The 13,412-nt window shown below is 38.2% G+C and overlaps 1 protein-coding gene across 1 annotated transcript in view; it reads left to right on the top strand.

Annotated features, from left to right (window-relative positions):
• LRCH2 (leucine rich repeats and calponin homology domain containing 2) overlaps nt 1-13,412 on the top strand; it is a 106,185-nt gene that overhangs the window by 76,580 nt on the left and 16,193 nt on the right. The window contains exons 13-14 of the mRNA XM_040265119.1: nt 5,043-5,091; nt 5,172-5,288. Coding sequence (XP_040121053.1) covers nt 5,043-5,091; nt 5,172-5,288 — 166 coding nt within the window. The remainder of the gene's footprint in view (nt 1-5,042; nt 5,092-5,171; nt 5,289-13,412) is intronic.

Raw genomic sequence — 13,412 nt, 5'->3', positions numbered from 1 at the left:
AAACCCTCCCAGCATCAGAGTCTTTTCCAATGAGTCAAGTCTTCGCATCAGGTGGCCAAAGTAGTGGAGTTTCAGCTGCAGCATCATTCCTTCCAAAACCACCCAGGACTGATCTCCTTTAGAACGGACTGGTTGGATCTCCTTGCAGTCCAAGGGACTCTCAAGAGTCTTCTTCTCCAACACCACACTTCAAAAGCATCAATTCTTCGGCACTGAGCTTTCTTCACAGTCCAACTCTCACATCTATACATGACTACTGGAAAAATCATAGCCTTGACTAGACGGACCTTTGTTGGCAAAGTAATGTCTCTGCTTTTCAATATGCTATCTAGGTTGGTCATAACTTTCCTTCCAAGGAGTAAGCATCTTTTAATTTCATAGCTGCAGTCACCATCTGCAATGATCCTGGAGCCCAAAAAAATAAAGTCTGACACTATTGCCACTGTTTCCCCATCTATTTCCCATGAAGTGATGGGACCAGATGCCATGATCTTTGTTTTCTGAATGTTGAGCTTAAAGTCAACTTTTTCACTCTCCTCTTTCACTTTCATCAAGAGGCTTTTTAGCTCCCCTTCACTTTCTGCCATAACGGTGGTGTCATCTGCATATCTGAGGTTATTGATATTTCTCCTGGCAATCTTGATTCCAGCTTGTGTTTCCTCCAGCCGAGCATTTCTCATGATGTACTCTGCATAGAAGTTAAATAAGCAAGGTGACAATATACAGCCTTGACGTACTCCTTTTCCTGTTTGGAACCAGTTGTTTATTCCATGTCTAGTTCTAACTGTTGCTTCCTGATCTGCATCCAAGTTTCTCAAGAGGCAGGTCAGGTGGTCCGGTATTCCCATCTCTCTCAGAGTTTTCCACAGTTTATTGTGATCCACACAGTCAAAGGCTTTGGCATAGTGAATAAAGACGAAGTAGATGTTTTTCTGTAACTCTCTTGCTTTTCCATGATCCAGCAGATGTTGGCAATTTGATCTCTGGTTCCTCTGCCTTTTCTAAAACCAGCTTGAACATCAGGAAGTTCACGGTTCACATATTGCTGAAGCCTGGCTTGGAGAATTTTGAGCATTACTTTACTAGCATGTGAGATGAGTGCAATTGTATGATAGTTTGGGCATTCTTTGGCATTGCCTTTCTTTGGGATTGGAATGAAAACTGAGCTTTTCCAGTCCTGTGGCCACTGCTGAGTGTTCCAAATTTGCTGGCATATTGACTACAGCACTTTCACAGCATCATTTTTCAGGATTTGAAATAGCTCTACTGGAATTCCATCACCTCCACTAGCTTTGTTCGTAGTGATGCTTTCTAAGTCCCACCTTGACTTCTCATTCCAGGATGTTTGGCTCTAGGTGAGTGATCACACCATCGTGATTATCTTGGTCGTTAAGATCTTTTTTGTACAGTTCTTCCATGTATTCTTGCCACCTCTTCTTAATATCTTCTGCTTCTGTTAGGTCCAGACCATTTCTGTCCTTTATCGAGCCCATCTTTGCATGACATGTTCCCTTGGTATCTCTAATTTTCTTGAAGAGGTCCCTAGTCTTTCCCATTCTGTTGTTTTCCTCTATTTCTTTGCATTGATCGCCGAAGAAGGCTTTCTTATCTCTCCTTGCTATTCTTTGGAACTTTGCATTCAGATGCTTATATCTTTCCTTTTCTCCTTGGCTTTTCACTTCTCTTCTTTTCACAGCTATTTGTAAAGCCTCCCCAGACAACCATTTTGCTTTTTTGCATTTCTTTTCCATGGGGATGGTCTTGATCCCTGTCTCCTGTACAGTGTCACAAACCTCATTCCATAGTTCATCAGGCACGCATCTATCAGATCTAGGCCCTTAAATCTATTTCTCACTTCCACTGTGCAATCATAAGGAATTTGATTTAGGTCATACCTGAATGGTCTAGTGGTTTTCCCTACTTTTTTCAATTTCAGTCTGAATTTGGCAATAAGGAGTTCATGATCTGAGCCACAGTCAGCTCCTGGTCTTGTTTTTGCTGACTGTATAGAGCTTCTCCATCTTTGGCTGCAAAGAATATAATCAATCTGATTTTGGTGTTGACCATCTGGTGACGTCCATGTGTAGAGTTTTCTCTTGTGTTGTTGGAAGAGGGTGTTTGCTATGACCAGTGCGTTCTCTTGGGAAAACTCTATTAACCTTGCCCTGCTTCATTCCATATTCCAAGACCAAATTTGCCTGTTACTCCAGGTGTTTCTTGACTTCCTACTTTTGCATTCCAGTCCTCTATAATGAAAAGGACATCTTTTCTGGGTGTTAGTTCTAAAAGGTCTTATAGGTCTTCATAGAACCGTTTAATTTCAGTTTCTTCAGCGTTACTGGTTGGTGCATCGGCTTGGTTTACCATGATATTGAATGGTTTGCCTTGGAAATGAACAGAGATCATTCTGTTGTTTTTGAGATTGCATCCAAGTACTAGATTTCGGACTTTTTTGTTGACCATGATGGCTACTCCATTTCTTCTGAAGGATTCCTGCCCGCAGTAGTAGATATAATGGTCATCTGAGTTAAATTCACCCATTCTAGTCCATTTTAGTTCACTGATACCTAGAATGTCGATGTTTGACCGCTTCCGATTTGCCTTGATTCATGGACCTAACATTCCAGGTTCCTATGCAATATTGCTCTTTACAGCATCAGATCTTGCTTCTCTCACCAGTCACATCCACAACTGGGTATTGTTTTTGCTTTGGCTCCCTCCCTTCATTCTTTCTGGATTTATTTCTCCACTGATCTCCAGTAGCATATTGGACACCTAGTGACCTGGGGAGTTCCTCTTTCAGTATCCTGTCATTTTGCCTTTTCATACCATTCGTGGGATTCTCAAGGCAAGAATACTGAAGTGGTTTGCCATTCCCTTCTCCAGTGGACCACATTCTGTCATACCTCTCCACCATGACCCGCCCATCTTGGGTGGCCCCCCAGGGCATGGCTTAGTTTCATTGAGTTAGACAAGGCTGTGGTCCTAGTATGATCAGATTGACTAGTTTTCTGTGAGTATGGTTTCAGTGTGTCTGCCCTCTGATGCCCTTCCACAACACCTACCGTCTTACTTGGGTTTCTCTTACCTTGGACGTGGGGTATCTCTTCACGGCTGCTCCAGCAAAGCGCAGCCACTGCTCCTTACCTTGGATGAGGGGTATCTCCTCACCGCTGCCCCTCCTGATCTTGAACGTGGAGTAGCTCCTCTTGGCCCTCTTATGCCTGCGCAGCCACTGCTCCTTGGGTGTGGGTTTGCTCCTCTCAGCCACTGCCCCTGACCTTGGGCATGGTGTAGCTCCTCTTGGCTGCTGCCCCTGGCCTCGGGCAGGAGGTAGCTCTTCCCGGCCGCTGCCCCTGACCTCGGATGCAGGGTAGCTCCTCTCGGCCGCTCCTGCGCCATCACAGCCTGGCACTCAGGGCTGCCGCCCCTGACCTTGGACACAGGGTATCTCCTCTCAGCCGCCACCCCTGACCTCGGATGTGGGATATTACGTGGTTATTATTCTTGCTTTAAATAGTCAATTGTTTCTTTAAAGAGATTTAATCAGAATAATGTCTTCTATCTTTACCCCTTTAATTACCATCTCCAGTAGCCTTAGTTCCTTTGTGTAGCTCTGTATTTCCATGTATATCATTTTCCTTCTATCTGAAAGAACTATTTTCGCATTACTTTTCCTGCTGGTCTGCTGATGTTGAATCCTTCAGTTTCTGTAATGTTTTAAAAAGTCTTGGAAATTCCCTGGTTGTCCAGTGGTTAGAACTTGGCGCTTTCACTGCTATGGTGCTGGGTTCAACCCCTGGTCAGGGAATTAAGATCCCATAAGCCACGTGGTGTGGCCAAAAAAAAGTATTTCACTTTCATTTTTGAAAGATATCTTTGCTAGTATAAAATTCTCATTTGATAATTTTGTTTTCTTTTGGTACCTTAAAGAGGTTTTTCTCCTGTCTTCTGGATTGTGCTGTTTCCTGTGAGAACTCTCTTGTCAGTTCACTGAACCTAATGTGTATTTTTTTTCTCTGGCTGCTTTTTACATTTTATCTTTATCATTTGCTTTTAATTTAATTGTGATGTATCTTATTGTAGTATTCTTCATTTTTTTTCTTGCTTGGAGTTCATTGTGCTTCTCAAATTTGTGTGTTTATTGTTTTCATGAAATTTGAAAATTTGAAGTCTTTATTTATCTTCATCTTTCCTATCACATAGCATATTATTTTGGAACTCCAGTTATATTAGGTCACTTGAAGTTTCATGGAAAACATCTAAAGAAATTGTATTTTTTTTTTTTTTAGTTTTTGGTAATGAATTAATATAATAAATATCCTATAATATTTTTTGACTATATGTCTCTAGATACTACATTTCTTTTGGGCTCAACTGGAGTTCTTTTGAACTCCAATTATATTAAGTCACTTGAAGTTTCATGCAGATCATCTAAAGAAATTGTATTATTATTATTTTTTTTAGTTTTTGGTAATGAATTAATAGACGATAATTGGGAGCTTCCTTGGTGGCTGAGATGGTAAAGCATCTTCCTGCAGGGCGGGAGACCTGGGTTCGATTCCTGGGTTGGGAAGATCCCCTGGAGAAGGAAATGTCAGTCCATTCCAGCACTTTTGCCTGGAAAATCCCGTGGACGGAATAGCCTGATAGGCTACAGTCCATGTGGTCGGAAAGAGTCGGACATGACTGAGTGACTTCACTTTCACTTTAATGAATTAATATAATAAATATCCTTTAATATATTTTGACTATATGTCTCTAGATACTGCATTACTTTTGAGCCCAAAAGAGCCGAAATGCTCTATGCATAGGGTGTGATTAAATAATAAATGCATTTTGATGTTTTTTAAAGGAGCATAAGTTATTCGGAATTGAATACATTTTATAAAAGTTTTATGTTATTAGTTCAAAGCATAGGCATGGGTAAATTCTTTAGATTTCTGGTAAAAAGAAAAAACTGATAACTTTATAATGTTAATAATGTATACTTAAGAGTAATTCTAAATATTTTAAATATTAAGGCATTTTTAATTTTTTAGTGTCTCAGCAGATGACGTTAATTCACCATTATCACCCCTCATATGGCAGGTAAGAAGAAATTAAATTGCTGTTATATCTAATATTTTTTTTTACCATTTATCTCATTAAAAGAAATTATCTTTTTACAGCCCTTAGAAAATCAAAAGGATCAAACAGATGAGCAGCAATGGCCAGAATCTCACCCGATAATCTGGCAGAGTGAAGAAAGGAGGCGGAGTAAACAGATTAGAAAAGAATATTTTAAGGTACTTTATTCAATTATAAAATGTACTTTGTACTTATTAGTTTTGATTTTATCCATTTTGTTTTACATTAATATGACAGAATATAACTCTCTAGTTAGATATACTAAATGTGTTATCTTGATTTCCTACATGCATGTGGTATAATTATATGATCCAGTTATTTCCATAAAATTTCAGCAATTCAAAATAATTAAGAGTAGATCAGAGTGAATTGTGATTTGCCAGATACTTTACAAGAAATATGAATGTTTACTACATTGATTGTTGTAGCAATATGTAATAATGTTTTAAAAGAATTGCCTAAAAAAGGTCTTTCATTGAGTTTGTTTCAATAAAGAGTTGACACATTTTCACAATTAGCGTTTAACTGTTTCAATGTAAATAAATGCTATTTATATTATTCTAAAAAGCCTCTCCCCCATTTTCTTATTACCTTAATATATTTCTTAGGATGATGTTTCATTTTGGCTCAATTAAAGGCTCGGGCCATCTGAATTATCTCAAATTTCTAGTTAGCAGAATTTTAATGAAATTTCGTTGCATACACCTTCGTAAACATTGTAATATTTTTTGTCTATTTGTGATTCAAGTCTGCTGTATTTATAGTGACCAGTCATTAGAATTGGAGTACTCTTGAATTTGTTATTGGGATTTCTGATTCAAATGAACAGTGAAAAGAAGTTCCTGCTCTATTCAGCAAATTTTGTTGTCTTTGTGAACTTTTTCTGTTTCCCCAAACCTAATTTTGTCTAATAATAAATACATATATAAGTACGTAGTTCTTATTTCATGCTGTTATCAGTTTGATAAAAGTGAATCTCTATGCACATTGATCAGTTTTCTTTTTATGGAGGTGTAACATATATTTGGAAGTAGTATCATATGCCCAAAACAAAAATGTTATATGTCTTAGTCTGTGTAAGTTTATGCTGTCAACAAATAATTACTGGATCCTTTTAATGAGCCTCATGTTACCTGGTCAATATGAGAGATAATGAAGAAATAAAAGACACAGGGAAAAAGGGAAAGACATTCTAGATAGAACCCTGGTCAAAAGCCTTTACAAATCTGTAGTTATATTTACATTCTGGCATTTATTAATTTAAAGTCCCCTCTTTTTGTTTATGGAACTTGAATAAAGGCACTAAAAGAAATTTGTTAACAGATAAAACTTGATGAATAACTGATGATGTGGTATAAATTTTAATATTTTTAACTAATAAAAGAGATTTGATATTTATTTGATCGTTAGTATAGTAAAAGCATACAGATTCTGTTTGTCAAAATACTTACATATGGCAGTTAGTAAGTGCCAGGCACTGTTCTAAGTACTTACTTTACAAATATCAACTCATTTAATCTTTATAACAACCCTATGAGTAAGTACGTTTATTACCATGTTTACTTTATAGATGGGCAAATTAAAGCACAGAGAGGCTAAGTAATATGCTCCAGGTCACTTAGGATAACAGACGTCTGAGTTCATTGAACCCAGAGCCTATGCTGTGCTGCCTGTTGATCTACTGTGGATAGCCTAATACCAAATGAACACTTTTGTGTTTTTAATTTATTGTAACTCAAGTAAAACTCTCAATAAAAGTCTTAATGGAAGCCTCAGTGAAACTTAAAAAATAGTTGTTTGATTTAATTAGAATAATTTTTGTTTAATATTTTGTTTTCTATGGCTTAAGTATACCTTCCATAATATTACCATTTTATAAGCTGCTAAGGGATCAAATAAGATAATATTTGAAGAGTCCATAATCATCATTCAACAAATGTGAATTTCTACTATAGTTAATAAAGTAGGTGCAAAGATAAGCTTAAATTACTGGAAATGTTTTAAGCAATTATGTAGTTCTCCTCAATAGTCAGAAGATGTCAGTGTTAGGACACTGTAAAAAATTGAATGTCAACAATTTTTTCCTAAGATGTTAAAAAAAACTGTAAAATTGAGATATTACTAAGTGAAGTCAAAAGTGTTATTCAGATTTGCCAATATTTTCATGATTAAAATATCATCAATTTCTGTGAAGTTTCTTTCTTTCAAAAAGAAAATTTCTTTTAATCACTTATCCCTCAGGAATCAAAAGGCTTACTCATAAGATATAATATTGAACTTAATTACTACTATAGAGATTAACTATATATCTAAATTAAGTTCAATATTATATCTTATGAGTAAGTCTTTAATGTATACTACTATAGAAATGGCTTCCCTGGTGGCTCAGAGGTTAAAGCGTCTGCCTCCAATGCGGGAGACCTGGGTTCGATCCCTGGGTCGGGAAGATTCCCTGGAGAAGGAAATGGCAACCCACTCCAGTATTCTTGCCTGGAGAATCCCATGGATGGAGGAGCCTGGTAGGCTACAGTCCCCAGGGTTGCAAAGAGTCGGACATGACTGAGCGACTTCACCTTGACTATAGAGTTACATATCAAATTATCACTAAACTCACTCAGTGATGGCTCCTTTAACTTTGCTTTGTTATGAAACATAGAGCTTTTGTGCAACTTTACCTCAGCACATATAAATGACTGAACCACAGGATTTCTTTGTTTGTGTCCCATGATAAATTATTCATGATGCTGTTATTTAGGAGATTTATTGAAAATGTGTGTGTGTAAACTCTAGCTCTCCGGTTTCTTAGTTGCTGGGACTGGTTTGGGGAGGTATGTTTTTCAGGTAAGCCCCTGAAATGAAATTAAAAAATGTTTCAACATAATTGGCCAGATGATGTGATTAAGAAGATAATTTAGGTCAGACTATATGAGTAAGTAGATCATTGTAGGAGAGTCATGTTAACTCTTTTAGACTCTTGGCCACCCTTGTTCAGATTACTATTCTAGTAAATAAAATTTAATGTCATTGTTACTGAAATACAATCACTGCATTTCTCAAAGTAAAGATATTCCAGAAAATACATTACCTTAAAAAAGAAAATCTTAGAGAAATGTGTTAGTATATAAACAAAGTATGAAAATTTAACCTTTTGTTGATAATGTTCAATGTAAATTAGTAGTTTTCATTTCTTGTAGGAATGACAATACAAATTTCTAAATGCATTTGATGATTCTTTTCTAAATAAAGTTAAAAACACTAGATAACTGTGCTAAATTAGTTTTTTAACATAATTTTATTTATTTATTTTAATATAAATTTATTTATTTTAATTAGAGGCTAATTACTTTATTGTATTGGTTTTGCCATACATCAACATGAAGGATTATTTGATTTATTTAAATGCCAAATATATTTGTCTTTAAATGTATCTCATTACTTTTGTGATAAAGCATTATGACTCTTAGAATACCTATTTAATTTGTAAATATAGTATGATATTTTAATTAGGCTTAACATGAAGGAAAATATTTTCGTATTTTCTCTGACCATGTTTAGTACTGTCTTTCCTGTGAAGTTAATATGAGCTTCAGAGATGAACGAACTGATCTTTGTTTCCTAAATAGGCCTTTATTGTATAGTATTTGAATTTAGAATTAATAAAACTTCAGTTTTTCAAACTAATATTAATTGAGGACAGCTGAGGTGAATTAGTAAGAATTTGGACTTACAGAATATTTTAAATCTCTGTATATATTCAGTTTTGAGTTTTAGGATATTTAAATATGTACAGTAATGCAAAACAAGTATCTTTCTAAGTTTTTGTGTATAATGGATATTTTAAATAAGAATAGTACTTGAGTAACAATAATACAAGTCTCATCAAGTTTTTGACTGCATCATCCTCTGTTGTTTCTTTCCTTTATCAATTATCTGCTCACTCTTCTATGTCCTGTCTCTTTACCTTCCATCTTATAAATGTGCTCAGACCTCTACCGTTATCCCTGATTCCCAAACAGCTGTTGCCTTGTTTCTTTGCTTTCTTCTGGGACCAACTTACCTTTGCTAGATCTGCAGTTTTTGATCACTACTTAACTCACTGTGGGCTTTCCTGGTAGCTCAGCTGGTAAAGAATCCACCTGCAATGCAGAAGACCCTGGTTTGATCCCTGGGTTGGGAAGATCTCCTGGAGAAGGGATAGGCTACCCACTCCATTATTCTTGGACTTCCCTGGTGGTTCAGACGATAAAGAATCTGCTTGCCATGCAGGAGACCTGGGTTCAATCCCCAGGTTGGGAAGATCCCCTAGAGAAGGGAATGGCAACCCACTTCAGTATTCTTGCCTGGAGAATTCCATGGATAGAGGACCCTGGCAGGCTACAGTCCATGGGGTTTCAAAGAGTCGGACACAGCTGAGCGACTTTCACTTCACTTAACTCACTGCAGTGCAGCTTTTACTTCCATTTCTCCATTAAAATAGTCCAACTACTGCTGCTGCTGCTGCTGCTGCTAAGTTGCTTCAGTCGTGTCTGACTCTGTGCGACCCAATAGACGGCAGCCCACCAAGCTCCCCCGTCCCTGGAATTCTCCAGGCAAGAACACTGGAGTGGGTTGCCATTTCCTACTCCAATGCATGAAAGTGAAAAGTGAAAGTGAAGTCGCTCAGTCGTGTCCTGTCCCCGACTCTCAGCAACTCCATGGACTGCAGCCTACCAAGCTCCTCCGTCCATGGGATTTTCCAGGCAAGAGTACTGGAGTGGGGTGCCATTGCCTTCTCCGAAATAGCCTCACTGGAGCGTAACATACCTACTAATGGCAAAATTCAGTTTAGCGTTTGACAGTGATGAGACCTCTTTCTTCTCAAAACCCCTTGCTTGGTTTCTTCCTCATTTTCCTTCCCTGATTCTTCCTTTTTCTTTCTGATACTCCTGGCTAACTTTTCTTTTGATTTTTCTCTTACTTGCTTTTAGGGTCTCATCCTCTTTCCTTCTCTCTGAAGCTTTTATGATTTCAGATGCCTCATATTCTCCTGGGTCTAAATTTACATCTCATAACTTTTTTTCACTTGTCTCTGTACCTGTGTTTCTAACTGTCTGGATACCATGTGTTTCATATCCATCGTGTCTCCCTGTCCCATCCCACCACCATGGAACTTGTTCCTCCTCTCTATTCTTTATTTTAGTTAATAGCAGTATTACCCACCCAGTTTTCTAAGCTCTGTACCTCAGTCTTCCTTGATCTTGCTCTCTTTCTTTCTCCTCACCTACTTGTTCACCAGAATGCTAACTATACATCTTTCTCCAGTTCATTACCCCTTCTCCATATCTACTGCCCTTGCTTGTGTTGGAACCCATATTCTTTCTTTTATTGGCACTTGTGTTAATAATAACTTCTTAATGGTTCCACTTTCTCTAGTTTCACAGTTTGTAGAGAAATCCCTGGCTTAAAATTGTTTATTGGCTCCTCATTAGCAATAACAAGATATGGACTTTTTAAAAGCATCATGTCCATCTTTACCTAAGTTCTATTACCTGACACAGTCTCATTAGCAACTCTTTGACTTTTTCCTAGGCTGAACTTTTTTTCCTTTGTGCTCTCCTTTTGAGCATGCTCATTTTCTTATTCCTGAAAAATCCCTACTAATCATTTAGGATTTAGGGATGAGAGTATAGCACAGTGGTTAAGAGCCTTGTCCTCAGAAATCAAACCACTTTGGTTCCAGTTCTCATTTAGATATCTAATTGAGTGACTTTGGTAAATTTGGTAAATTACCTAATCTTGCTGAGCTTATTATTTTTATTTTATCTTCAAATGACTCTTTTGGTATCTTCCTTCATAGGATTATTGTAGCTACTGAATTATTTAATGAATAATGTAAAGTGCTTAAAACAGTACTTGCCACAGAGTGTATACTTAATTAGTGTGTGTGTGTGTGTGTGTATGTGTGTGTGTGATTCACTCAGTCGTGTCCAACTCTTTGCGACCCCACGGACTATAGCCCACCAGACTCCTCTGTCCATGGGATTCTCCGGGCAAGAGCTGGAGTGGATTGCCATACCCTTCTCCAGACTTCAGTTCAGTTCAGTCCAGTCGCTCAGTTAGGTCCAACTCTTTGCGACCCCATGGACCGCAGCTTGCCAGGCTTCCCTGTCCATCACCAACTCTTGGAGCTTACTCAAACTCATTTCCATCGAGTCAGTGATGCCATCCAACCATCTCATCCTCTGGCGTCCCCTTCTCCTGCCTTCAATCTTTCTCAGCATCAGGGTCTTTTCCAATGAGTCACTTTTTCACATGAGGTGGGCCAAGTACCAGAGTTTCAGCTTCAGCATCAGTCCTTCCAATGAATATTCAGGACTGATTTCCTTTAGGATTGACTGGTTGGATCTCCTTGCGGTCCAAGGGACTCAAGAGTCTTCTCCAATACCCCAGTTCAAAAACATCAGTTCTTCAGTGCTCAGCTTTATGATCCATCTCTCACATCCATACATGACTACTGGAAAAACCATAGCTTTAACTAGATGGACCTTTGTTGGCAAAGTAATGTCTCTGGTTTTTAATATGCTGTCTAGGTTGGTCATAGCTTTTCTTCCAAGGAACAAGCATCTTTTAATTTCATGGCAGCAGTCACCATCTGCAGTGATTTTGGAGCCCAAGAAAATAAAGTCTGTCACTGTTTCCATTGTTTCCCCATCTATTTGCCATGAAGTGATGGGACCAGGTGCCATGATCTTAGTTTTCTGAATGTTGAGCTTTAAGCCAACTTTTTCACTCTTCTCTTACACTTTCATCAAGAGACTCTTTAGTTCTTCTTCGCTTTCTGCCATAAGGGTGGTGTCATCTGCATATTTGAGGTTATTGATATTTCTCCTGGCAATCTTGATTCCAGCTTGTGCTTCATGCAGCCTGACATTTCGCATGATGTAATCTGCATATAAGTTAAATAAGCAGGGTGACAATATACAGCCTTGACGTACTCTTTTCCTGATTTGGAACCAGTCTGTTGTTCCATTTCCAGTTCTAACTGTTGCTTCTTGACCTGCATGTATTTCTGTATTTATTTCTCCAGACTTAATTAGCTTATTATTTACTAAAATGTCATTCTTTTGTGTTTGGTTTGTTTTTCTACTAGTCATCTTTTATCAGGTGTTAATTCTCAATTAAAATATGAAAGGATTCAGTAAAGATCAGGGCTTTTGGGCAAAGGTAGTCATGGTCAGGAATGCACACTGTGTCCTCTTCAGTGGGTACTTGTATAACTGCTCATGTTTGAGTTCCTTTTAAGAAAGGCAGTAGTTAAAAAGCATTTAAGCATAGAAACTCCAGTGACATGCTTGTAATACCTTTTTGAAAACCTTTTTGAAACTCTTCAACAGTGCCTTTAGAGGTGAAATCCAGCAGCAGTAACAAGCTTGGGCAGTGCCCCTGTTTTGACGTCCATGAGTTTCTTCTTCAATATTATGACTGATGCTTTCTTGGGGTCCTGGTGTTCACTCTCCAGGTGTCACTCTATTATTGAAATAGAACAAGTGCCATCAGTGACATCATGTTTAAGGGTGGAAAATAGGTATATTCACACATGCCAGCTCTGTTCGATGGCTATCTGGAACACTGGGTTGAAAGTGTATTGAGGCTTTGTCTGGGATTGGCTGCCAAGAACACTTTGGTAGATTACTGATAGTTTTTGTAAGCCACAGGAGAGACAGTAGAGGAGTTTAGGTCTTATATTTATAATCCCTGATACTGTTCATCCTCCAGTTTGTGGATGAGTTACCAGGTAGGTTATCTGTTTTTCGAAGAGTTTTGGAAGATAATTCTGCATAAGTAAAGGGGGGCATTAAATGGAACCTTGAATGCCAGCAGAGAAATCTGGAGTTAATGTTTTGAAAAAGGTCAATCTACCACTGATTTGCAGGAAAATTTATGTGATGGAGGAATCAGAAGAACTTTAAGTTCAGTTCAGTTCAGTTTAGTTGCTCAGTCGTGTCTGGCTCTTTGCGACCCCATGAATCGCAGCACGCCAGGCCTCCCTGTCCATCACCATCTCCTGGAGTTCACTCAAACTCACGTCCATCGAGTCAGTGATGCCATCCAGCCACCTCATTCTCTGTCATCCCCTTCTCCTCCTGCCCTCAATCCCTTCCAGCATCAGGGTCTTTTCCAATGAGTCAACTCTTCACATGAAGTGGTCAAAGTATTAGAGTTTCAGCTTCAGCATCAGTCCTTCCAATGAACACCCAGGACTAATTTCCTTTAGAATGGACTGGTTGGATCTCCTTGCAGTC

Source organism: Oryx dammah, unplaced genomic scaffold, assembly GCF_014754425.2.
Source record: "Oryx dammah isolate SB20612 unplaced genomic scaffold, SCBI_Odam_1.1 HiC_scaffold_23, whole genome shotgun sequence".
NCBI classification, from domain to species: Eukaryota; Metazoa; Chordata; class Mammalia; order Artiodactyla; family Bovidae; genus Oryx; species Oryx dammah.
The sequence above is the reverse complement of the archived record's forward strand: the minus strand, read 5'-3'. Positions and strand labels throughout refer to the sequence as shown.